The 25,819-nt window shown below is 41.1% G+C and overlaps 1 protein-coding gene across 41 annotated transcripts in view; it reads right to left on the reverse strand.

Moving 5' to 3' along the window:
• Positions 1–25,819, reverse strand: part of NRXN1 (neurexin 1) — a 1,413,358-nt gene that overhangs the window by 700,408 nt on the left and 687,131 nt on the right. For all 41 annotated transcript variants that reach the window (XM_075595923.1, XM_075595877.1, XM_075595924.1 and 38 more), the window contains 2 exons: positions 20,693–21,131; positions 7,182–7,565 (listed from right to left, as the gene is read on the reverse strand). In XM_075595923.1, the coding sequence (XP_075452038.1) occupies positions 7,182–7,565; positions 20,693–21,131 (823 nt within the window). The remainder of the gene's footprint in view (positions 1–7,181; positions 7,566–20,692; positions 21,132–25,819) is intronic.

Below are 25,819 nucleotides of genomic sequence, written 5' to 3' on the forward strand. Positions count from 1 at the left end.
CTCCCTTTGGTGGAATCCCAACGACCCTGCCTGGGTCCTAAATTTTCAGGTACCATCGTCGAATGAAACCTGAACAAAACAAGATAACACTTCACATAATTGATATCACATTATTATGCATGATATACAATCTTTGTGAATACAGTACATGACAGTTTTAGTAGTACAGTAAGATACACAGGGTCCCTGGTACATGCCATAAGGAGCCTGTTTCTTTTCCTTGCTCCTTTAAGACCTTTTACCAGAGTCCAGAGCCTGCCAGGTACACAAGTCCACACATACACTGCATAGTTTGCCTCTTTCACAGCAGAGAAATTTAGAGATGGGGTTCATGCTCCCGGGACAATTTTCCCACTGGAAGCCCCCAGAACAATGATTTTTTTTTTTTTGAAGAAGAAGAAGAGAGAGTGGGGTCACACTACTGTAGAGCACCTCTACCCCGGTGTGACTCCCCCACGACACAGTACGTCGTGCCATTAAATGACGGGGGTGTCCTCAGTCCTGCTTCTTGCATTATCCCGTCCCTAATTCTATCCTTTTAAAGGTGGATTCAGAAAAGGTTACAGCTCTCCCGGTAACATCCCATCGGGGGTCCCCTTATAATAAACTTGTACATGGATGTCACAACCCCATAGACACTAATCCTGGTGTGCCTCCCCACAGCACAGTATATTGTGCTATGTTTACCGAATGTGTCACCAGGTCCTGTTTCTGACATTACCCTGGGCCCAGCCTTTCACAGGAAGATCTTGAAGGTATCCCTCTCCCTGGTTTCGCTTCAGGGAGAATAAGTCCTCCTTCTGGGATAAAACATGGGTGCCCAAGGGTCCCTGGGGTAGCATCATGGGCCCTGGCCCTTTTTGTTCCTCTGAATTCTTTATCATGGCCCGCTTCCGCCACGTAGTCGTCAGCACTGGAAGGTACCTCCATTGGTACCGGAGAGTCACTGGATAGGCCTCTGGACACCTACACAAAAGGTAGGCTCATCCACCTCTCAGGTCTCACTGTCGTGCAGACCCATTGGCACACTCTGATCTGTCTTTAGTCGGCATTAATCGACAGCGGCCTCAACACCACCAAAGACCGACAGCTACTGGTGCAGAAAGAGGGTAGGGACACATGCGCTGGGGAAAGGCACCAGATCATTTCCGAGTCCACAGCAGCAATAGGCAAGGCCTCTCCAGGCTCCTGCGCCTCTGGGAACAGCGGTGCCTCATCACCCCACGCAGTCCTCTTACCCGACATCTCATGGGCTGGTTCCGATTCACTGACCATTTCTGGTTCCTCTGCGGGGACCGGGTCTGGTACCGTCTCAGTAGGCTCGATAGTCCCCGGGATACTCTGATCCCTTTGGGCCTCAACTCAGGCGCACGGACCCTCCGAAGCCTTTAGGCATTGGCTGTCGGTGTGTCTCCTCCCACTGGTGGAGATTAGAGGAGGGACACCCGATGACGTGGATGGGGCATGACTCTGATTCTTGGCTGAGCCAATCACATCACTTGGGTGGGGTCCTGGCTTTTGCGCAAGACCCGGACAGATTTCTGCAAAAAGTTCATGCACAGCCTATTTGCAAGCAGCACGTGCACTCTCCAGCCTTGGAGGGAGACACCATTTTAAGTCCTGTAACTTACGTGGCGTATTCCCAGGCAAAGGAATCTCCATTTTGGGCACAATCCCTTCACAGACCACGCAGTGACCGTGATTCTGACAGGAATCCATTTCCTCATGGGTCCTCACAGCACATAGATTAGCACTCTACCAAGAGTAGGTTGTACCACAGGCTAACAAACCTCCATCTCGATACACTGTACACGATTTCAGTCCATCACAAGCACTCTGTGGTTCCATGATCTGGCAACTGGTTAGTAGTTCTCTGGGTTCTTCCTATTAGTACCCTTACTCCCCCCTATGGCTGCTTCGCAGACCCTCTTCAGGGCGACTTAGAACAGCAAGAGCCTTCTTGTCTCCAGACCATTAACCAGATAGGACAGTCTAGGTCGTTCTTTGCGAGGACCACTATCCGCCTGACTACACCTAGCTTCCATCCTTCATTAGCACTTGTTCTGGAAGCGTACCTTGTTACTTCCAGCTTTGCTTTGCTGAAAGCCTGTCCTGTTGCAGACCTCAGCAGCGCCTCCAAATGTAACGTGTTTCACCCACCCGGTGGGAGATTTGTCCATTACTACGGTGTATGGTGCATATACCTGCTGGCAACAGGAGGGACGAGTCATCCGCCAATGGTAGTGGGGACACAGGACCAGGCTTCTGGGGGTTCATACCCCACATATCTCTTTAGCAGTGCAGCGCCTCCATCTGCCGTAGGCTCCAGGAACTGAAGGTGATCTCCCACGGTAGAACTATTACCTCTCCCCCCCAGTAAGGTCACGCACCAGGCAGGAGGTATATAACAACAGGAACAATTTATTGTCTTCTGTACAGCACAGTTACACGGCAGGCTTCTGCCCAATACAGTACTTTCAGCTCTCACTGAAGGATGGTCCCTGGATCGCCACTACAGGCCAAGGGCAGCCACAGCAGTCTTATCTCTTTCAAATCTCCCTAGCAGAGGCAGAGGTATTGTCCACACATACTCTTCCCCGGAGGGAAGAGCACAAGGGAAGGCCCCAATCTCAGGCTCCCAGTTGTGTGACCTGCCTTCCTCAGTGGGGGAAGTACACTACTAAATTTAGGGCGGTCCTGCCTTTATGTACTGCCAGGAGGAGGGCACCGGGTCTGGCTCATGATTGGTCATGCCCAGACCTGATGTCACCGCCTCCCGCTGTCACTCAAATGTAGCTCCTTGGAGGGGGAAAACCCCATAGCAACCGTACCAGGGTTTACTGCCAGTCCAAGGGCAGAATAGTAGCCATCAGGTGACCTGGCTACAGACATATATATATATATTTATAATCAAAAAATAAATAGATGATACCGTTCTGTGGCTAACGAAATGCTTTTATTTGTGCGAGCTTTCGAGATACACTGATCTCTTCTTCCGGCGATGTTACAATGAATGTTACATTGTAACATCGCCGGAAGAAGAGATCAGTGTATCTCGAAAGCTCGCACAAATAAAAGCATTTCGTTAGCCACAGAACGGTATCATCTATTTATTTTTTGATTATTGAAGCTCGGCTAAAACGGTACTGATACCACTACATATATATATATATATATATATATATATATATATATATATATATATATATACAGTGGTTGACAAATCACCAAAAAATCTACTCGCCACACAAAAAAATCTACTCGACACCTAGTACCAAACGTGTGCTGCTTGGGCCAATATTTACTCGCCCGGGGCGAGCAAATGTATAGGTTTGTCGAACACTGTATATATATATATATCCCAGCTGCATCACTAGGGCAACCAGCACAGTGAATAAACTGCAATATTTAAACCTTAATAATAAAATTATTTACCATATAAAAGTTCAAATGTTAGTTCATCAAAAATGACCATTACCGTAAGGAAGTAAAATAACGAGCGAGTGAACATTTTATGCCTTACATATAATCAATTGTCAATTTTTACACAACAAATATTATGATCTGATAAAAAAATTATAATAGTCTATTTATTTTACAGGTGTAAATGACATACTGTATGGTGCCATCATTTAACCCTGCAGAAATTGCTAGGCATACAATTGACATGTCAGTCGCTTTAGGTAGCATAGGAGTTAATTATTATTTTATAAGTGTAACAATGTGCACTGTATATCCCCCTAGATATTTACAGATATCTGCTTAGCTATAAATTTTACTGGCAACTTAATGTAATGTTACTGGCAGGAGAAAGAGACCAGCTCCCCCCCAGGGCAAGAAGGTGATCCTACACTGACCTGACTGCTACATAATCCCAACGATATAATAACAATAGAGTCAGGAAACCGAGAGAGTGGAGAGACACAATCATGCTTCAAGGATCCGATTATAGGTTCATAAGTAATTCAAGATACCATTTTGGAGTACATGCAGCATATAAACTACATATCATGTCAACTCAGACCAATATGCCTTGCTAGGTATAAAATATATTTTTTATTCATCTTTTATTTTGGGCACAAGACATTGTATGTATCATAGTAATTAAAAATATACCAATCAAAATAGTCATGGTCATTGCCATGTTGGTTGGTTGGCATTTACAGTAAATGTGTGTATAGATTTGAATTAAACTTGCATAATTAATATGAATTGACACTTTTGTTTTCTGCACTAACACGGAGGACACATTTCTGTGCACAAATTCACACTGCCACGGTTTACTAAGCGTACAGGTCTTTTGGTTCTGCAAAGCAGGTGGCAATAGATCTCGATGTCACACTTTCTGCATAGCTCTGAAATTTGCAAAATAAAATACCAAGACTAAGCAGGAATTTAAAAAAAGATATATATCTGTCAAATACATTATTGAGATATATGTCTTCTGTTTATTTCGAATTCAGCATATGTTGTCTGTTTCTTTTTCAAATGATGGCAATATGTAAGCAGTTTTTCTTCCCCATTTATTTCCACTTTGACCATATGCAGTAGCTGTATTTTGCCACAGGGTGGTACACATTGCATGCTTAACTGAATGATTTTGTAATTTATCTGACAGTTTGGTTAAGCCCTCTGCCAGTTCCACTCCACCAGCAACAGAACAATCTGGAGACATCCAAATCAGTAGCCAACAGCCAAAATTATTTTTATGTATAAAACCGAATCCAAGTTTTATTTGCACGCTTTGAGTTTTATTATTTGCTGGCTGTAGCATAAAAAATGCTATATTCCATCACCATTTTTTTTTCTGCTGGAAGTTTTTTTTATTTTATTTAATGGTTCAATTCATTGGCGTCTATATTACCTACTACAATGAACTGTGACAGATAGAAATAGCTCTGTTTTCTGACCTACCAGCTTGAAGATTAGGTTTGCCTAGAAATGAAAGACTGTAGTATGTGTCAGTTGTGCTGCGAGAATTCACAAAATAAGACATTTGGGAATTGAACAATATTACATAATGAAATTGGAGTCACAGCCCTAAGTGTGCTCCTTATTCTGGTGCATTGGTACACTTATTTCAAAGTGCAAGTGATTTCAGTAACACATTTATTTCCATTTTACCTTGAAATGTCTTTTAGAGGTTTCTTTTTTTTTCCCCACCTGAATTCATGAATAAAGATGGGGTTTTCAGCAATATATTGTAAACAAATAGTAGTGTGGTCTGTTATCTTCTTTTGTGTCAAAGAGAAATCTTTCTAGAATCTAGCAATGTTTAAGGTCATTGGGCATTTGCATTTTTTTTTAAACCTAAACCACTACAGCTATGTTACTTGACACATACAGCATTTAGTAGAGAATTCGGTAAAATTTAATTTGCCAGTAAATACATTTTCTAATTGGTATTACTTTATTCATCTATGAGCATTTAAAATTTTAACTTTGAGTTTATGCTACAAAAATGGTAACCAGAAGAGGTGGTGATATAGAAGGAACATCACTTAGCAGGCCCACTCAAGAATTGATTAAAAAAAAAAAACTGTTTGGACATTCAGACTTTAAAAACCTCTAAAATACTGATTTCTAGGTTTGCATTTTCAAAGAGGAAGCCAAGCCTGCATATTTCTGAACATGATTTCACTGATTTACACAGCAAAAGGAGACTAGAATAATTTAGATCATTGCAACAAGGAGCAGCGATGACTCCAGAGATAGTAGGTGCACTGTCCTAGATATAAGACTCCAGACATGGTCAGACAGTGCATGGTCAGACGTGGTCAGACAGAGTCAGATAGAGATGACTCAATGAACGAACTACAAAGGACTTCAGAACATATACTGTAAGTTTAGACAGCAGCTCTCATCATAAGACGGAAGTCAATGAGCAGAAGTGATGTAAGGACTGGGACAGCTGAGCAACCATTTCATACTTGTCTACTTGCCTCATAAAAATGAAAGACAGAAGTTGGTGAAATTGAATCAGTGTGCGGCTGGATCTATGATGTGCGTGCACTTTAGAGTATCTACTTGCATTGGATAAAGGAGGAGCTGTACAACATATTGTTCTCAGGGAAACCCTAACAGGCCAAGTTTTGTGAAAAGCCAACACCTAAATAATCACATACAGATGTAATGGCTGTTTCCGTATTATGGAACAGCTCCATTCAAACAAACAGACATGCACCAAAAGTCATGGGGGAAATCATGATAACTGTGATCTTCTAACGCGCTAGTGGGTACAATAGCCACCACAGTATCTGTATGATCACATAAAATATTTACAATGGCACATGTGTTTGGTTATTATTAAAATCATGTCCGGCTTGGATTCCTGTAGAGTGGGTTAAGAGTCCCATAAATGCTTATTTTTTTCACGTTTGATGTCATTACAATAGGCAACTGAAACAGGGTAGAGAAAATATTTTACCACAAGTCAAAGTTTTGTAAAAGGCTTTAACTATGATTTAATTAAAATCCATACTACACATAAAGCTCTAAATTAGGATTGTGCATAAATCATGTATACTTATTTATCGTCAATTATCAACACAATTTAACCCATCATGATCTGAAAGAAAATGGATATCGACCTAATATAGGCTTATTCTGTATGGTGTCACATTTTAGGACACTTCTTGTACACTAATTTGGCAAATAATTATTTAAATATAAATTCTATGTTAATAGGGGGGCACCTTTTGTTAAATAATATTGGTTTTACCCAAGCTTGTTTCATGCTAAGCAAGGTCAGAGTGTAGCATCTAGAGGTATCAATTAACCCTTTATAGAGATACAGAAGACATGGAGTGCCCATTATGCTCTTCTTTGCTTCTGGAACAGGAGTTGCAAACTCTAGTCAAAGGCCACTAACAGATCAAGTTTTAAGGCTATCCCTGCTTCAGCACAGGTGGCTCAATAAATCAACAACCGAGCCACTGATTCAGCCACCTGTGCTTCAGCAGGGATATTCTTAAACCCTGAACTGTCGGTGACTCTTGACGACTGGAGTTGACCACCCCTGTTCTAGACAAACAGAGTTACATTTGTAAATATGCAATAGTGGTACCTCACACTTTAACACTCATTGTACACATTTTCTTTATTTACAGCTCTAGCACTGGATTACAAGTGCACTCATATAATACATGTATTCTAAAATATTCTGAAAATTAAAGACTCACCTCTTTCACATGAGCGGCCCAGGTAGCCAGTACCAGAACAATCACAGACGTATCGATTCCATCCATCCCTGCACACACCGTTGTTTTTACATGGGTTGTTAATGCAAGGCTTAGCTGTTTCTCTAGAGCATGAAGGTTTTACTCCAGCTGTGCTTTGAAGTTCAGCCATCTGACGTATGTCTTTGCTCTGGCCATCAATAAATAGGTCTCTTATGCATCCAACATATCCATAGTTAAGAAGAGCTGTCCATACTTCAGTTGGAAACACCAGGCCTGCTTTATTTTCAGGTAAACCACCCAAATACAAGTCATCATCAAGATCAAGAATTTCACTTTCACCAGGAGCTGTATAGGGTGTGCGTAAAGTATTGACAGAAATGGTACCTATAATAATAAGAAAACATCATTATAATGTGCCAGACCTTATTTGATGACTCTCTGCCATGGAATACACCTGCAATATAGCAGGGCTAGTCCGACCCCTTTTCGACTAGATGTGGTCCTCATTTTCAATATCCACACTATTAAAAGAATGCATAGTGTGTCCTAGTCTATGACACCCATATTCTCATTTACCATATCCATATTCATATCCACCCTCTTTAATATGTCTGTCTTAAAATATATTTAAAAATATTCACCCCTGTATAGGGATCTGTTATCACTTTTGCATTACTGCAGTTATTACAGCACACTGCATTCAGAAAAAAAGCATATTTATTAATACAGCATGCATACAAACGAAGAAAACTCTATTTGTTTATGAATTACATTTATACACTTGTATGCCTTTTCAGTCATAAAGTGTATTTCCCAGAAACAGCCAAAGTTAAACGTTCTAACCACTCAAATGCAGACTCTTTAATAAAAAGTTATGTATTATAAGTAAATTTACTTAGTGCTTCCAGTTGGAACTAGAATATATGTTAAAGATTTAAAGGATATGTAATGTTGGATACTATGGGGCCTATGCACTAAGCTCCAATATGTCACTTATCACCACCTTATCGACAAAAAAGCCAACTGCTATTCCGATAAGTTGGTGATAAGAGAATGTTTCAGCAATTTTTTTTGCCAAAAAAAAAATTGCTAAACGCGCGGCGATAAGCCCCTGTTACCACTTATCAGCAGCTTTTCAAACTCATGGTATTCTAGAAGCCACGATTAGCTTATCGAGGCTAATCATAGCTCTAGAATTGAGATTTCCTCTCAAAATCGTCTCGCCAGGAAAAGTTGGTAAGAGGGTGGTGAGAAGCGGCGAGACAGGACTTAGGGGGGGAAAAAGCATTTTTCCTGCATCAGATTGATGCCGGGAGTCTCCAGAGATGATATCCAATAATATCAGTACCGTAGACCCCCGGCATCAATTCCATGCAATAAAAATGCATTTACAGTCAACTTCATTACCTTAGCGGCTAACCGTCAAGTCAGCATAAATAAAGTAAATAAAAACCTTTCTACTTACCCCTACCTATCTGAAGGGCATTCTTGTCAGCATACTGTAGGGCCATTTCCTCTGTTGCCAGAAAGAATACATGAAGTAAAACAATCTAACCCCTAGCCCCTTAATCACATTAGTGGTTAATAACCACTTTAGAAATTAAGTGGTTAACCCCCGTCCCCCGCTAGCCACCCGGGAGGCCTAACCACCCACCCTGAACCCAATATACCCACCCTGTACCCATTGATTGGCATAGTAGTACATCATACCCATATAATATGGGCATGATAAGGTCAATGGTCACCATAATACAAAAGCATGAAGGGCAAAATTAAACAATAATAATACATATATACACAAGCACATTGACACCACAATACAATCAATAAAAACACTAGCCAACAAATGAAATAAATGCAAGCACTAGCCAACCAATTAAATAAATAAAAGCACTAACCCAAATAAAAAAAAGAATTAATTTTAACCAGTAGCCAACAAATCAATTAATTAATAAAACCACTATCAAACAATCAATTAAAAGCAGGAGCCAACACAATAAATAATCCATTAAAAACGCTAATCAATCGGATAAAAAAATATAAACAAGCCAGCATGTGTTGGATAGTGGTTTTATTAATTAATTGATTTGTTGGCTACTGGTTAAAATTATTATTATTATTATTTTTTGGTTAGTGCTTTTATTTATTTCATTGGTTAGCTAGTGCTTTTATTTATTTCATTTGTTGGCTAGTGTTTTTATTGATTGAATTGTGGTGTTAATGTGCTTGTGTTTATGTTTATTATTGTTTAATTTTGCCCTTCGTGCTTTTTTATTAGTGTGACCATTGAATGCTATAGTGGCTTATCATGCCCATATTATATGGGTATGATGTACAACTATGCCAATCAATGGGTACAGGGTGGGTATAGTGATTCTGGGGTGGGTAGTTAGGCCTCTCGGGTGGGTAGCAGGGGAGGGCGGGTTAACCCCTTAATTATTCTAGCGGTTATAAACTGCAAAGGTAATTAAGGGGTTAAGGGCCATTAGATTGTTTTATTTCGTGTATTCTTTCTGGCAACGGAGGAAATGGCCCAGCAGTATGCTGACGAGGATGCCCTTCATAATGGCAGGGGTAAGTAGAAATATTTATTTACTTTATTTATGCTGCCTGGCTAATGTTTGATTTAATAATGGGCAAATGAGCTATTATCAATATATGGATAATAGTTATTTTTCACATTACTGTACTGTATGTGTTTGGAGGGAGGTGTATTTATTGCAATGTATGCCCAATGTAATTTTTTTATACAGGATTGGTACCGCAGGCCATCGGGGACCCACAGGGACAACCCGAGGACTCCCCGGACACCCACGGGGACAATCCCAGAGGATCCCCGGACACCCGTGGGAATCACCCGGGAACCCCCAGACACCCTTGATGAACAACAAGAAAAAAACAAAAAAGTATAAAAGCGCCGAATGGGATGTTATTTGAATATGGGCACTGGAGCAAAATAAAATGGAAAAAATCACAAAAACAAAAACAAAAACAAAAAAAGGCATGTGACATGAACCAGTCCGGTGCAAATGAGTGTTAGCTGATGTTACATTAAAATAAAAGGAATTAAAGTAATCACAACCCGATGGTGGTGCAGCTTCTGATGATAGGGAACCCCCAGTCCCTAATGTGGGTGTAACAACAAGAAAGAAAAAAGTGAGAAGCGCAGACAGTAGGGGTTGTGATTAAGCTAAAATTCTTTATTAAATGAACTAGTCCCAGGAAAAAAAAAAAAAACCCTCCTAGGACAACAATGTGAAATAAATACATAAATGGTGATTAAAAGTGGTGCTGATGGAATGGATATGCGGTACCAGTTTATCAGTCTCCAGGGGATTGAAAACGGGAGTTGCCCGATAGACAGTCTTGGACCTTTAAATAGTGCACTGCCCGGGCAGGTATTGGTGAAGAGGGGTACCCCAGGGTTGAGATAGTGTTGGAAAAGCTCACCCTTTGGATAATGCAGATCCTTGGCGGTCCTGCTGTCCCTCAGTTCACGGAAACCGCTCCGGTGCACACAGCATAGATGTGCTGTAACTTGCGATACCACGCAGCCCTCCGGGTGTCCGGGTCTGATGTCACTTCCGGCTGTGACGCACAGACCCTTCCCGGTAGTCTCTGGGCTCCGTCTTACAACGCTCCACCTCCTGATGGTACAGTGACCACACAGACAGCGCGGCAAGTGGTAATGGCCGCTTCCTTCAGACGCACTGTTTTGCCAGCAAACACTCTATTTGCTCCTCCTCCTACGCGTTTCACCAAAAGGCTTCGTCAGGGATCAACCGCATATCCATTCCATCAGCACCACTTTTAATCACCATTTATGTATTTATTTCACATTGTTGTCCTAGGAGGGTTTTTTTTTTTTTCCTGGGACTAGTTCATTTAATAAAGAATTTTAGCTTAATCACAACCCCTACTGTCTGCGCTTCTCACTTTTTTCTTTCTTGTTGTTACACCCTTGATGAACAGCCAGGGACCCCGAGATACCCGCGGCGACCACCTGGGGACACCCACCAGCTTCTTGTATCAATCCTGTGTCTAAAAATATAAATTATGGTTTTATGTGGGGGCACAGGGGGTGGGTTGTGTATTGGTGTTTAGTACATATTGTAATGTTTCTTGGGGGCAGAGGGGGTAAATGAAGGGCCAAGTAGAGTACAGTATAAGTTAAAAAAAAGGTGGAAATCAAAAAATTATACACTGTAGTTAATTACATGGCAAAGGTAATGACAAAAGTTACTTATGTTTTATTGTAAAATCCATAGATCAGCATATGCCACAAGCTGATTCAAATTTAATTTTTAATCAAGTTCATTTTTTACATCTCATCTCAACATTTAGGACTCTTATGGGACCATTATTCTTTAATTATGTGCTCTACATTTCATTTTACATCTCCATTATACAATAAGATATCCATTTAAAGGTACTCTTTTTGGAATTAAAACTAATAATCCTTGCTCTGCATTTCAGTTGACACTCAGAAATTAGTAACATGCGTCTACTCAACTAAAACCTCACTAGTGAAGGGATTCATGACACTGTGGAAAGCTCATACACTAAGGGCTACAGTAGGCCAAAATCATTAACAGCCATTATTTTCTCTGAGGATATCCACAATGCTAATTTTATGCAAAAATAATGGATCGTTGTACCATACATGTTAGCATAGGCTTAACGCAATGTTACTGTAAATTATCACTGCCTTGCGTTAGCTTGAAATAGCATGGCTCACGTTACACCTGTCTTACCCAACGGTGGCATTACTTACATCCAGACCCTGAAAATGTAGAGAGAGACAGATACATACATATACATAGCAAATGGAAATATTACTGTGTGCTCATTTGCACGTCTTAGACAGGTCTGCAACCCCGCATTTCACCCTCATCACCCAGCACACAGCACTTCCACTGCAGCAAGGGATTCTGGGAAATGACATGCAAATGAGCACACTGTGCCACTTTTTGCTTCAAAACCATTTTAAACATGGTTCCCTATAGGCTTAAGCTTGCTGCATGGTCACAGCCAGGATTAAGATGCAGTAAACCCACCCACAGACAGCCGTTTCAACCTTAATTGGTCTCATCAGTGTGGGGTTGGTTATACTGGCTATGCAAAAATGAAGCAATGAGGATGGGTTTTACCATACTTAGTTAAGTTATGGTGAGTAAAAAACCTGGATGGGTTTACTGGCTATGCATCTTAACCCTGGCTGTGCTCAAAACTGTGACCATGCAGCAAGCTTAATCCTATAGGGAACCATGTTTAAAATGGTTTTGAAGCAAAAAGTAGCACTGTGTGCTCATTTACATGTAATTTTCCAGAATCCCTTGCTGCAGTGGAAGTGCTGTGTGCTTGGTGATAATGGTGAAAGGTGGGGTTGCAGACCTGTCTAAGACATGCAAATGAGCATACAGTTATATTTCCATTTGTTATATGCTTTGCTGTGGAGGGTTTTTGTCATTTTTTTACTCACCATAACTTAACTAAGTATATATATATATATATATATATGAGATATGTAGCCCCTTTCCCTATGCCTAAGGGAAACTACGCGGGTGACTACGCGTGCAGTTATAGCTGTTGCTCACAGTAGACCTAAGCCTCCTCCACTGGGAGCCTGGAGTGAGCTCTTTCTCCTTTAGTGCAGCACCTCCACCTATGAGGGATCCCAGCATTGGCGGGATAACCCCTCACAGGAACTATTACAGTAATGAATACACACACAGGTACATAACAACACAGTATCAATAATGATAACAATGCCCCAATGCAATACCCACACAATACCCCACACCATGAGTGAGTCCCCCAAAGTACTGAAGTGCCCTGGGCACCTGTAACCCAATGTCCACACAAGCAGGCCCACCCAAATGTGAGTTAGCGCTACCCCCCTTGTGTTGTGATGGTGCACGGTGGGCACCTTCCTGGCTACGACCAGGGAATTATGGAGATCCTTGGATTATCAGAGCCGCATCGGTGGTCCCACGATGCGGGGTCTCCAATAATCCCGTCACTCCTTACGCGTCAGAAAAATAAGCAGCAAGGGACAAGGCCACTGAGGCGTCACCAGGGACCCCCATGTACCCACGCAATAATGGACTATTGCAATAATCAGTGAGGCGTTCACTGAGGCTCTACCAGGGTGCGTGGTACTCAAGAAGTGTTCTGTTTTGTGTGGCTCATTAACGAAGAAAAAGGAGTTACACATGTACTTTCTAGCTCACAAGATGGTGGTTTTCCCATAAAAGAGAACCGCATGGTTGCTGGACTTTAGCTCACAAAATGGCGGTTCCCGCCACTACCAGAGAAGCCGCGTGCTGTTTTGCAAAAGTTGCATCCAGTTGCAAGCTTTTGCTGGGTTCCAGTTTGCAAGAAACAGCGCAAACTGCCGAAACCCCTCCCCCTTACTTGATCCTGATTGGACCATATTATCCACCAGGGGGAGGAGCTGGGTGTGCCCTGACAGAGCACACAGAATGTGAGGAGCCAGATACGCTTGCACTTCAGCCACACCAGTTGTGCATACCAAGCTGCCTCAATTGTTCCAGCATGGAGAACAGTGGCCAAGCTACGAAGTGACCGGAGGAGTCCTGGTAATCAAGGATTCACAGGAGACCCTTCTACTAGACGTTTGTCTGCTGTGCGATTACCCAGGCGGACAACTACAGATGATGGGGAGCTGCCCGGTTTGCCAAGTCCCTTATATCATGATCTTGATATGAGCACTATGGAGCTGCGCACTTTGTATCATCTGGTACGCAAGCTGTCGCTGTTGGCCCAGGGTTCTGCGGACGATACTGCTCGCCACTATATTGCCATGGTCTATGAGTTATTCTGTCTTGACCTGCAAATAGTGTCCACTTTCCCCGCGTCCGAGATGAGCATGGAGCTCCCCTCCGTGAGGCATGGCGGATGGAAAGAAGGCTCTCTGATGGGTCCTGCCAACTGGGTGACTGCCTTCCAGAATGTTCCTGATGCCACTCCACCCCCAGAGCCGTCCCTCCCTTGTACGGCGTGATATCTGCGTCTAGTGGTCCGCCGTCTGAGCCCCGCGGAACTGCCCCACCACCATATTGTGAGGTGCTGTCTGCTGTTGGTGCTCCGGCAAGCTGCTCCAGGAGGGAGGGACCTGTGAAAGGGACCACTGTTGATGAGTCAGAGGCGATCATATCCCCGAGGTATCGACTGATACCTCCCACAATCCCGAGTCTGCTGTGGAGCTGCAGGTTCCAGAGGTCATGGTGGGTGAACCCCTGGAGTTCCTCCATGTGGATCTGCACTGGGACCCCGTGCAGAGGGCAGCTGACCTAAAGGCCCTACGTCACCAAGAGATGCGCGAGGCCCGCGCATGAGCTGTCGCGTATGTAAAGGTGGCGGAACGACACTATGACGCACTGGGGTTGCTGGAAGAATTCCGTCCGGCACTACTTCAGATGCTAGTACCGTCGCACCGGTTGCTAATCCACCACCGCCCGCCCGGTGGGCTTGCCTGACACCACTGTCGTTCCGATGAGTGACATCAAAGCTAAAGGTCGGGGCCTCCTGAACTTAGCTGGGACTGTGGACTGTGCCATTGCTCCTCCCGGGGAATCTCCCCTGGATTTCCGTTCCAGAGATTTTGGTGTGGCCCCATTGTCATCTGCGGCCCATGTCCCTGTTCCATCTACCCCTTCTATCCCGCCATCCCCTTCCGTTACCAGTCCCAGGGTAAAATCTCTGACTCCCAGGCTCTTATCACCCATGAGTTCTGTGGCCCCGAGTAACCTGGTAAAATGTGATGATGTGCATATTATATCTGCTAAGTCTGTACCATGGGGGGATCGGGTGGAGAAGGAGGAAAAGTCATCCTCAGGACCAGTGGTTGTGCTAGCTCCGGTTAGGGAGGAAACGGTAAAAGCACCATTATGGGAGGGTCCTATATTTTGGGTCTTACCGGGCACTGTTACTGATAAGAGTCTGAGGGAATTCAGTAGAGCAGAAAGGGTGCTGGTGCACCGGTTTCGAAAGATGGCCTACGAATATCCTTATCTCCCAGAAAATCTTATGAGGAGTGCGGAAGAGCATAGGATGGAGTGGGTGGAGGAGGCTATCCTGGCACATTTATAGCACACGGCTAGAGACCCAATGTATCGCGATCTTGACAGAGCACACCATCTGCTCAAAGTATGGGTGGGGGGTCGCAATATACATTTAGACTGAGTAGAGAACATATCAGAGACTGGGAAGAGGAGGTGTTATTCGGTAAATGTATATGATGGTCAGGGTAACATGGTGAAGAAGCCTGATACAGCCCACTACTATTGAGGTAGCCCTACCAAATTATTGCACTGTTACTGTTGTGTTGTCATGAATGTGCAAATGTTTATTGCATTCATGTTAAGTGATTATGGGTTGTTGCACAGTAACGTAGTGTTATACCTATTGTGGTCCAGGCGGGGGCGTTGGAATTTTCACCACGGGGAGAATGTAGCATAGCCTCCCTGCCGCTATGTCTTTTCCTGGGCCCTACTAATGTAAGCCCTGTTAGGTGCAGGCAGTGGATGGGATAATTCCTTCCTAAGGCCTTATGTGCTTTTGCAGACTTAGATAAGTAAGTATCCAAGGGTGGGCCTCAGCAACAGCCAGAGAGTGCCAACCTGAGGTGTGGGTACTGATTGGACCAAACACTGGATGTGAGGGCCTATCAGTATCCAGATCTGGCTTGTTATGAGTCAGTGTTACAGCCACTCCCCAAAGGATATAAATATTGGCACTTTCCCAAATTCTGGGTCCTTGTCTCTTTCTCTCCTCCCTCTGTGGAGTGAGTAGCATCTTTCCTCCATCTCATAAGGAAATGTGAGGAGGGATCAACAGGCCTGACATGGGCCTAAAGCCTGAGTCAGGGCACAGCTAGAAGGGAAGAATGTAATTGCTCTGTCATGTGATCTGCCTGCAATAAAGACCAAGAAAATATGAAGGAGTGTAATTCACTGTCTGCTAAAAGAAGAAGAGGTGTCAGTATGGGCCATCACCTGCCATCACAGAGGATCCATGCTGACTAGAGGCGCTGCACCAAGCAAGAACAAAGGTAACCTGTGATCCTGTCCTGTTTCTCCCCACAACATCGTGGAGCACTCAGCCCTCCTGTTTACCAACAGGTACAGCCCAACAACAAGTGCAGTAGCTGGAGAAGCAGTCCCCATACCAATCTCACTTCGGGTACAATGGCTACACACAGTATGCAGAAGTGCCCTATTATGATTTTTTTCCCAAATCAGGGCGGTTCTATAGCGATACCCCAGTCAGCTACAGCATGCTGATATTTCTCAGCAGGATCTGTGGATGTTTCAACATATTGTTTTTTGATCAAGAGGGTAATGCTATTCTAAAAAAGAGAAACAGAACATCAGTATGAATCATATAACATCCGTTCTATTCTCAACTTCAGTGCTGAAAATCTCCTCCAATGCCAAGTTTTAATACAACATTGCACTAATCCATCATGTATATATCCAGTCATAATGAAGTCTAAATGAAACAAATTTCCAGGTGATTTGTTTTTTCTGGAAACCTTGACAGTTGTGGGACCTTGAGGGCTGGAGTTGGGAAGCTCTGCATTTTTTTAAACTAAAGATTCTACACCTATGCTTTGTGCAATAGCATCCTAATGATGACTCAATTCATATTAAATATCCTTGAGGGACCATCTATAAATATGTCTTACAGCTTTATTGTTTAGAACAGTACTGCAGTCACACAAACTAACTTCAATGTGTCATGAAGCCACTATGGACAGAGACTACTGCATCTGTTATACAGTACAGTTCTGTCTCTCCTTTCCTGCGGAGCTGGCAATACTGTACAGCAAACCTAGCCAGAAAAAAACTCCCACAGGTATGTTTTAATGAGCTTCTTCAATTGTTCATTATCTCAGCAATTATGTTTTCTTAAACCAGTTTTGAAATAATTAAGATATACATCTAGCCATGTTTCATGATCTTACAACTTTTGATTCCTTTTTGTAGTCCTGCTGACAAAATCACCTTTCATTTTCATTGGCTAATTATCTTTATTTAGCTACTGAATTTTGTGTCTGTGAGTTAGAATCCTCTTAATGCATTACAAGACCAAACTCTTCCTATAATTGTTTAAAATAGGTCACAACGTTAACCCTCTGTCTGCCAAAGCCGTGTTTAAACAGTGTTGATTTAATAATGCTCAATTTTAGCTGTAGTGTTAGTGTACATATTTCTCCATGTTTCTGTAAATGTGAATACACTGAAAATAATAGAATATTTCCATTTTTAAACCTAGAAGCCTTTCTGTCCCACATATCATTCAATGTGTATCCCAATATGGGACATAGGATACTGAATTCATGAAAATGTATATTTGTTTTGTTTAAGAGGTGAAATTAAATATAGTGCTTGGTCTCTGCTTTTCATAAGTGTAGGAATGATTTATTATTTAATATGGCATTAATTTTACACCAGTGCACACAAGTTTAATAAACTAAGAATTATTTGTCTGTGTTATCATTACCATAAACAGACTATAATTGTTTTAGGCTGTGATGTATTGTGTTATTATAAACAACATTGTACAAATGTTTTCAACTATGTGTCTTATTTTGAAAAAAATATGGGCCCAGATCTACAAAAGCTCAGTTAAGTTAGTTAACAAGATGGTTAAACATCATAGACACGTAAAAGGTAACAATGTACCCCCAAAGAACAATAACAAAGTTAAGTTATCTTTTTGAGCAAAAGTGCACAGCACTAGATATAATGGACGTTATTTATACTGAGATGCAAACGATATGCAAATAAAGTGTGATCATAGCATAGCGTATTCATTAAAGTCCATCAAGCTTAATGTGGTGGCTTAACCTAACGTTCCATCCATCGAGACCCTGAAATAGGGTAACTCGTGGCTTCAATTGTTGGACTGGAGCCACATCAAATCGTCTTAAAAAACACGCAGTGTCAGAGTTTGGATCAGAGTAATGTAAACACTGACATGACATCCCGTTATGTGAAGATAATGCCACGTTATCCTAGCATAGCACATGTCTGAGCATATGCATATGAAATGTATTCCGGACATTGTTTTTGCATACCTTTGCATAGCTTTGCGGGTACCAAATTAACTCAGGGAGTGTAACGTCCGATCTTGTTATGCTATGTTGCCTGACTTAACGGAACTTGGATCTGGGCCACAGTCACCAAACTTTTAAAGTAACATGCATTTATTAACATGTTTATAGAGTCATAGGTATTTTTATGGTTTAGAAAGTGTGTTTTATGAATAAAAATAATTTTTATTAATTGGCGTACTAAGACACGTTAATATGTTACTCTTCTGTATGTCACTTTTACGACAAAACAGCAGCCCCGCTCCCCCCTCCCAAATCAAATATTTATTTTTTACCTTATGTGAATCGGAGGGTACTCCGGAGTTGAACTACGACACTGAAAGCTCCAAGGATGCCCCAATTGCCGAGAGATATTTGTTTTACCTTTGCCAGTATTTGCAAGGAAAAACTAAGATGGCTGCAGGCTCACCCAATCGGAAGTTGCAATGTCATCTAATAGTGCTGTCACAGCTTTCTAATGATGGCCAATGGAAGGCTGACACCAGTGACCATATTGTTTTTCCTGGAAAATAACTCTTGTAATTAAACATCTCAGGAAAAGGAGAACCATGTAGCTTGGAGTACTGCTGTTCAGCTTCGGGGACGCCATGTTTGAAATAAGGTAAAAATCTGTACGATAAAACAAAACAGGAGTAGCATGGATTGCCTTTAGAGGGTCATCGGGCACTTTAGGAGTTGGAGAAGCGATAGAACTCCCTGATCCAGCTAATTTAATTGCAATTGATCACAAAGTTTAGAGCTTTATTTTCACACTTAAACTAACTATAAGGTGATAAAAGTATATGGTACAGATGTTATAAATGCTTATACAAAGTTGAAGCATTGCATTAAAAAGAATATATATATATATATATATATATATATAGTTTTTTTTTTTTTTTGAAGTTGCAATATACTTCGGGTATTTTTACTTGTGAAGGACACATTGTGTACATTAAGGAAACAAATAATAGACAGTATAAAACATGCTGCATGGTGTTTGAGAGACTGTAACAAGCTTAGAAGACCTACGGATGCACATAGGCTCGGTCGGTGCATGGGAATCGTGGATAGAGCGTGTTGGGAACATTTGATCAATGTCTACAGTAGCCTGCCTTTACCCATTGAAAAGAAAAACTTCATTAACATCCAATGACACCTTAAATTCAAATGTGTGTGTTTAAGGATATTTTGTTTAAGAAAGCCATTTACAGTACAGTACATTGTTTTCAAAGTGATTTTTTGTACGCAGAGGCATTGCCCATTAGATGAGTCAACATAATATATATTTACTTTTAATAAATCAATTATATATATTTAGTTTTTTTTTATGTTATGATATGTTTTATAATTCAGTAAAGTTTTAAAAACATGTTACAATTTCAGACTAATAGGTATTTTTATGTGCATTTAAACCATTGATGCAGTAATAATAATAAAATGTATGTTTAGTCATATATCATATGTGAATACAATATTTTCAATGCATTCTAGCATTAATAATGCCTAATTTCCGGACTACTGTAACTGGCCATTTTAATGCTCTATAATATAGATTATATATTAAATGCAATAAGAATTACAAGTTAAAAATTATATAAAATTTTCTGCGAAAACCATGCAGATCGTACAGTATATTTAACGAATAGGGTATATTATATTTTTGAGCTGTGTTTGGAAATGAATAGAATGTGGAAAAATTTGGTCCGCAAATTATTCGCAGTATTTTTGACAACATTCGATCTGCGTATGAATAATCGGATGTGAAAATGATGTACATAAATTGGAGCGAATGTATGCAAATCTGCCAGCGGCGACCATTCGCACGTTCAATTTAATTTCCCCAGAAGTTCCTGACGATGAAATATGTTTTTTTTCTGTGGAGGAGGAGGAGAAAGAGAGAATCCCATTCTAGAGTACTAGAGTCTCCACGCTAGTATCTCTCATTCTCTCTCTCCTCTCAAAGCCCAGATTTCAGGGTCTGGAACTTCTGGGCAGATTGAATAATGCAGGTGATCTGCGGTATTGCATGTATTGTAATGAAGGTAGGCGAATGTCCTTTTTTTAACGAAGCCACGAATATCGGCACCAGAGAAGAAAATCCACACCAGCGAAGTCGAACGTACGCGAATACTTCCCACATCTCTAGAAGTGAAACGCTTTAATATTATATAGAGATAATAGTGTTATTATTAAATATTGCGTTTATTCTTCAACCAATCAATAATTACCTTGACGTTTAGAAACAAGTCAGTAATCATTATTATTCTTAATAATGGACCAGAGCATATCTGTTATATAAATATGCATTATGTAAGCTATCACTGTAAGTTTATCAAGTAACCTAACAAGAAAATAAGTGCTATTGTAAAAAAAATTAAGTATTTACCTGATCGTCCATCTCGTTGAAAGTCCACATGGTACCATTCTCCGTCATTTACTTTTTTCTGCAATGCTTTTATTTTAATGGTACCCGATCCCATGTCCAGAAGCAAGTAAAGGTGACCATCAAGCATCTCAATGGCAAAAAAGTCAACCTTGACCATTTGTGGATTCTTGGCATCTTTTTGGTGTTTTGGTTTACCATGACTAAAAAGTATCAGACCATTGGGTTCTGTTGTGCGAAAATCAAATGATATTGAGCCTGTTTTCTTAGCGTTCCATTTTGGCAAAGAGATAAAAGACTCTGGAGTTTCAAACGTAATTGGATCCAAAGTTGCAACATTCTCACATTTAAATGCAACTACACCATGGACTTTCATTTTAGGGTCTCCTTGCTTGGATAGTCGTGATAATTCCAGTCTTACATCATTATTTTTATACACAACCTGGAAGTAAAACACATATATAGCATTGTAGCTTACTGTGTAACGATAACAATGAAACAAACACTGTAATATGTTGATGTCAACATTACTTTTGAGCATTTTATGAGCAATTTCCCACATCCTTAGAATTTACCAGTATTGTAAAATTATTTGCCAGGAGTTGGCACAATTTTATTGGTGAGAGTACAAAACTGCCAGCGTGTTTTTCAATAATAAAGGTATGCAGTGGTCATGTACTTAACATGAGTTAATTAGACAGATCTCAAGTTCATAATGTACTATTCAATGTTTGATAGACATTTACTGTTTGCTCAGAATTCCCTGGCGAACATTTTCTGTAGGCATATATGTGAAAAAAAGTGTAAATAAATAATTCACATTTTGTAGGCTCATATTTCCCAAAGATATTAATATTGACAGCTCTACAAAAATTCTGTCTCCCCATGAACTCCTACTAGTCTTTAGAGAATACATTTTGTGAATGTGTTAGTTCTTGTATTCTACTGCATGTTTTTCTGTTTTAAAGTGGAATCCAATTTTAGTCATCATTAATGGGGGATGTTAAAATAGTTTTAGCTAATAGTTATGAGGTTGTTTGTCTCAATGTTCAACATTTTAAGCAGTTTTGATACAGCTTAATGGTTTGCTGTTAGTTGAGGTAACCCGACTTTGTTTTCTGAGATCTTATATGGTAATGAGCTGAGTAAAGTGGATTCTCATTCAAGCCAGTAAACAGTGGCAAACTAACTTCTTCAGTATAGGATATATATACAATGAACAGAACACGACAACTCTCAGTAAGGTTTCAAAGGTTAGTAGTGCATTTTAATATGGAACAAACAAAGACGGCTGAATGTTTCAGCTGCATCAGATACAGTACACAATACACAACTCAGCGTAAATATAAACCCATATATTATTTTATTAACTTCTGTTCTTTTAATGTAACCATGTATAGCCCAGTCCTCCCTTTAGCTCTCCTCACCTCAGCTGCAGGCGGGTAGCCGGTAATGGTGTCGCCATTTTGTTTGTGTGCTCCCATGCTCAGAAAAGGTTTGTGCATACAAAGGTTTCAGGAGCCCCAGGGGCTGCACAACACATTACAGCCAATAGGGCAGCTAGGATCTCCTGAGGGGAGATTGGAACTTTGGGTGTGCTTGAAGTTTGAGCTGACAGTTAGGAGAGTGGCAGTTGGAGCTGAGACAAGGAAGGAGAAAGTTACATGTGCAGATGTCAGTGGCATCTGCACTAGGCCAGATACTCCCAATTATGCCCCAGCTAGGCCCTGACTCTCACATAGTTTGTGGCTGCGATAGGGACTTGCCCCTCAGATAGGGGCCCTGTCCTGATTAGCAATATTAGTGTTATGGACACAGGGAGACACCGCACGGTGGCTGCGGTCTGTGGTCCAGGACACAGATCGCCCTACATTAATAAAGACATTGTTTACGGTGGTACAATCCACAAGAGACCCACCCAACGTTGAGGCGGAGGCTTTGCAGTATAAACATAGGATCCATGGATCCCAGCATCGTGGCATCAGCGCGCCCGGGTACCCAACGCATCAGTGCACAAACTCAAACACTATAGTGGGGCAGCGCTGTCACTCACAACTTGGGTGGGGGAACGGAGCATTGGAGGGTGTGGCCGTGCATGGCCTGGTTATTTATGTTCAGTAAAACTGTTATCTTTCATAAGTGTGTGTTTTGTTGTATGCGGGTCCGGTAGCGGGGTTATTCTACATCATAGAATCCTGTACAGGTGGAGGCGCTACCGACCAAATATCGACACAGGTATACCCCAAGTTCCCAGTAGTAGAGACTCAGATCTCTTGTGCACCACAGGTATTGCCCCATATACACACACCGTAGCCACACATCTCTCAGGGGGTGGGAAAATGCGCTACACATGTATTGTTATTACTCTGTGCCCAGGATATACTTGAAAACGAAAGGTAACTCTCAATGTATTACTTCCTGGTAAAATATTTTTATAAATATTTTTTTTTTAAATATATCACCACAATGGTTGGCATGAAAACTTTGTCGCAATTATGACATGCAGCATTTTCAGATTAGTATAGTGTCTTAATTGTGAAGGCCTATTGGTATTTATTTTGGTTGGTTTGTGTATTCTATATATTACACCTGGAGAAGGGGTCAGCTTGAACACCAAAATGTTGTGCTATCTGTACCCTGTAATACTGTAACATGAATCACTGAGGATTCAAACTTTACTCGGAGTGCTAGTGTGCTGTTAATTGTATACTACTGTAGGGTTAGTGTGCTGTGCTAGTGTGCGGAGTGCTAGTGTGCTGTTATTGTATTAATTATATATGTACTGTAGTGTCTGTTAGTGGCCATTTGGTGTTCCCCCATTATAATGAATGTGAGCGATGATTAAAAAATGACGTAGGGAAGCTATATATTTTGGCTTATAAACAAACCCCTTTATACATAAGGCTTCACATTTAAAGCCTGCTGTTCCAAAAGCAGTGTGTTATATTACTGTCGCACCAAGCATCTAATGTCACTGATATGGTTGAAATCGACTAGATTGGTGGACTTCAAGCACAAATCACTTAACTGCACAGATATAGACATAAGAATCATTTGTATAATTGTAATATGTAAAATAAAGACTAAAGGATAAAGTTATCTAATGATAATAATAATAATAATAATAATAATAATAATAATAATAATAATAATATGCAAATCCCATAACTATATGGAAAATAGCTGAAGCGCTCAAATGCAGGTATATCTCAAAATGATAATAAGCCAGACCACTGTACCAGGGTACTAACAATTGATATAGTACCTATTGTGTCATATAATGGGTACTATCCTCCTGAAGACAGGTGGTGTGTGGTGCAACCCACTCACCATCAGTCTCATTGGCAGGTTCCCCTGAAAAATGTGCAAATACTCACATCCTGGTAGGGCAGGCAGGCAGGCTGTGCAGCTACTCAATGCAATACAGGGAAAAGGGAGACCAAAAAGCGCACCAGCACAAACGGAGCAGGAAGAAACCAGGACAAAAAAATGATTAAAAGGGCACTTTAATGTGGCAAAAGACCCATCCAATGCATTTCGAACGTCGCTGCGAAAATGCATTTTTTTGTCCTGGTTTCTTCCTGCTCCGTTTGTGCTGGTGCGCTTTTTGGTCTCCCTTTTCCCTAAATCCCATAACTATACATATCTGTAAATAAATTAATATCCTTCATATATAAAATAACAATTTAGGATTGAATCAGTTTAGATAGATAAAGTTCAATGTTGTCCTGATAACAAATGTCAGAGTTTAACTTGAAACTTGAGAGTGTTGATTTCATATGTAACTGTCCATCCTGTTATTTGCCTTTCTGTTTGTTACTGTGACACAAAGAGGCTTGTACTATACATTGTATAACTCTTACTGTGCAATGCTTGTAACTGTCACTACCATATATAATTTTTTTTCTTCATAAATGTACATATTTAAATTGAAATAACCCTTTTGCTTTCACAGTGGCATGCAACACATTGCTAAATGACAGTGATGCAGTTAACTGAAATTATAGGCTAAAGCAGTAAAATTCCAGGCATTATTGAAAACCCTACTCTCTGGTTTGTTAAAATTCCGGGCATTATCCAATCAGTAATGCCCAGAATTTTAGCAGCTTGCATAATGTAATTTTCAATCTGTTTATTTCCAGCCAATCAGCTTTCACAACAGCTAGGACAGGGCAGGGGATTGGTCAGAATGAATTAACAGCTCTGAGACAGGGCAGGGGATTGGTCAGGAAGTATCAGCCACGGGTTGACTCCTCCCCCTCCCGAGCTGACAGATTTTCTGAGCAGATTCAGTTGAATTGGGGGGAGAGAGTATGCAAAATGTAACTGGCTGCATTTTTGATTGTGTGTGTGTGTGTGTCAGTGTGTCAGTAGCAGTGTTTATGGGTATAGCTGTGTGTGTGTGTTCTGTTGTGCAGTTGTATGTGTGTTTAGCAGCAGTTTGTGTGTGTGTGTGTGTATGTGTGTGTGTGTGTGTGTGTGTGTGTGTGTGTGTGTGTGTGTGTGTGTGTGTGTGTGTGTGTGTGTGTGTGTGTAGAGGTGCTGTGTTGTGTGTGTGTGTGTGTAGAGGTGGTGTGTGTGTGTGTGTGTGTGTGTGTGTGTGTGTGTGTGTGTGTGTGTGTGTGTGTGTGTGTGTGTGTGTGTGTGTGTGTGTGTGTGTGTGTGTGTGTGTGTGTGTGTGTGTGTGTGTGTAGAGGTGCTGTGTGTGTAGGTGCTGTGTTGTGTGCTGTGTGCTGTGTGTGTAGCAGCAGTTTGTGTGTATGTAGATCTGCTGTGTTGTGTGTTGAGCTGCTGTGTGTGTTTGTGTGTGTGTGTGTACACAGAGGGGGCGGCAGTGTGTGGATATAGATATCTGCAGTGTAAGAGTATATAGAGGTGGATTCATGTATTTACCATTTTATTTTAATTAAAAAAAATCTATATAACTATACAAAAGTGTCTATTATTTATGAAAAAAAAGCTGTGTGTGCTGTGCATGCGCATAGTAAGTGAAACTTCTTTGACTTTTGTCACAGAAATTGTATTTGTGTTGGTGATGTTTTAATTAAAAATCAAAATACAATTTCATTGACAAAACGCAAATAAATTTGACTTATAATGCGCGTGCTCGGCACACATCCCCTGTATTAG

The sequence above is a fragment of the Ascaphus truei genome, chromosome 4 (assembly GCF_040206685.1).
Source record: "Ascaphus truei isolate aAscTru1 chromosome 4, aAscTru1.hap1, whole genome shotgun sequence".
NCBI lineage: Eukaryota > Metazoa > Chordata > Amphibia > Anura > Ascaphidae > Ascaphus > Ascaphus truei.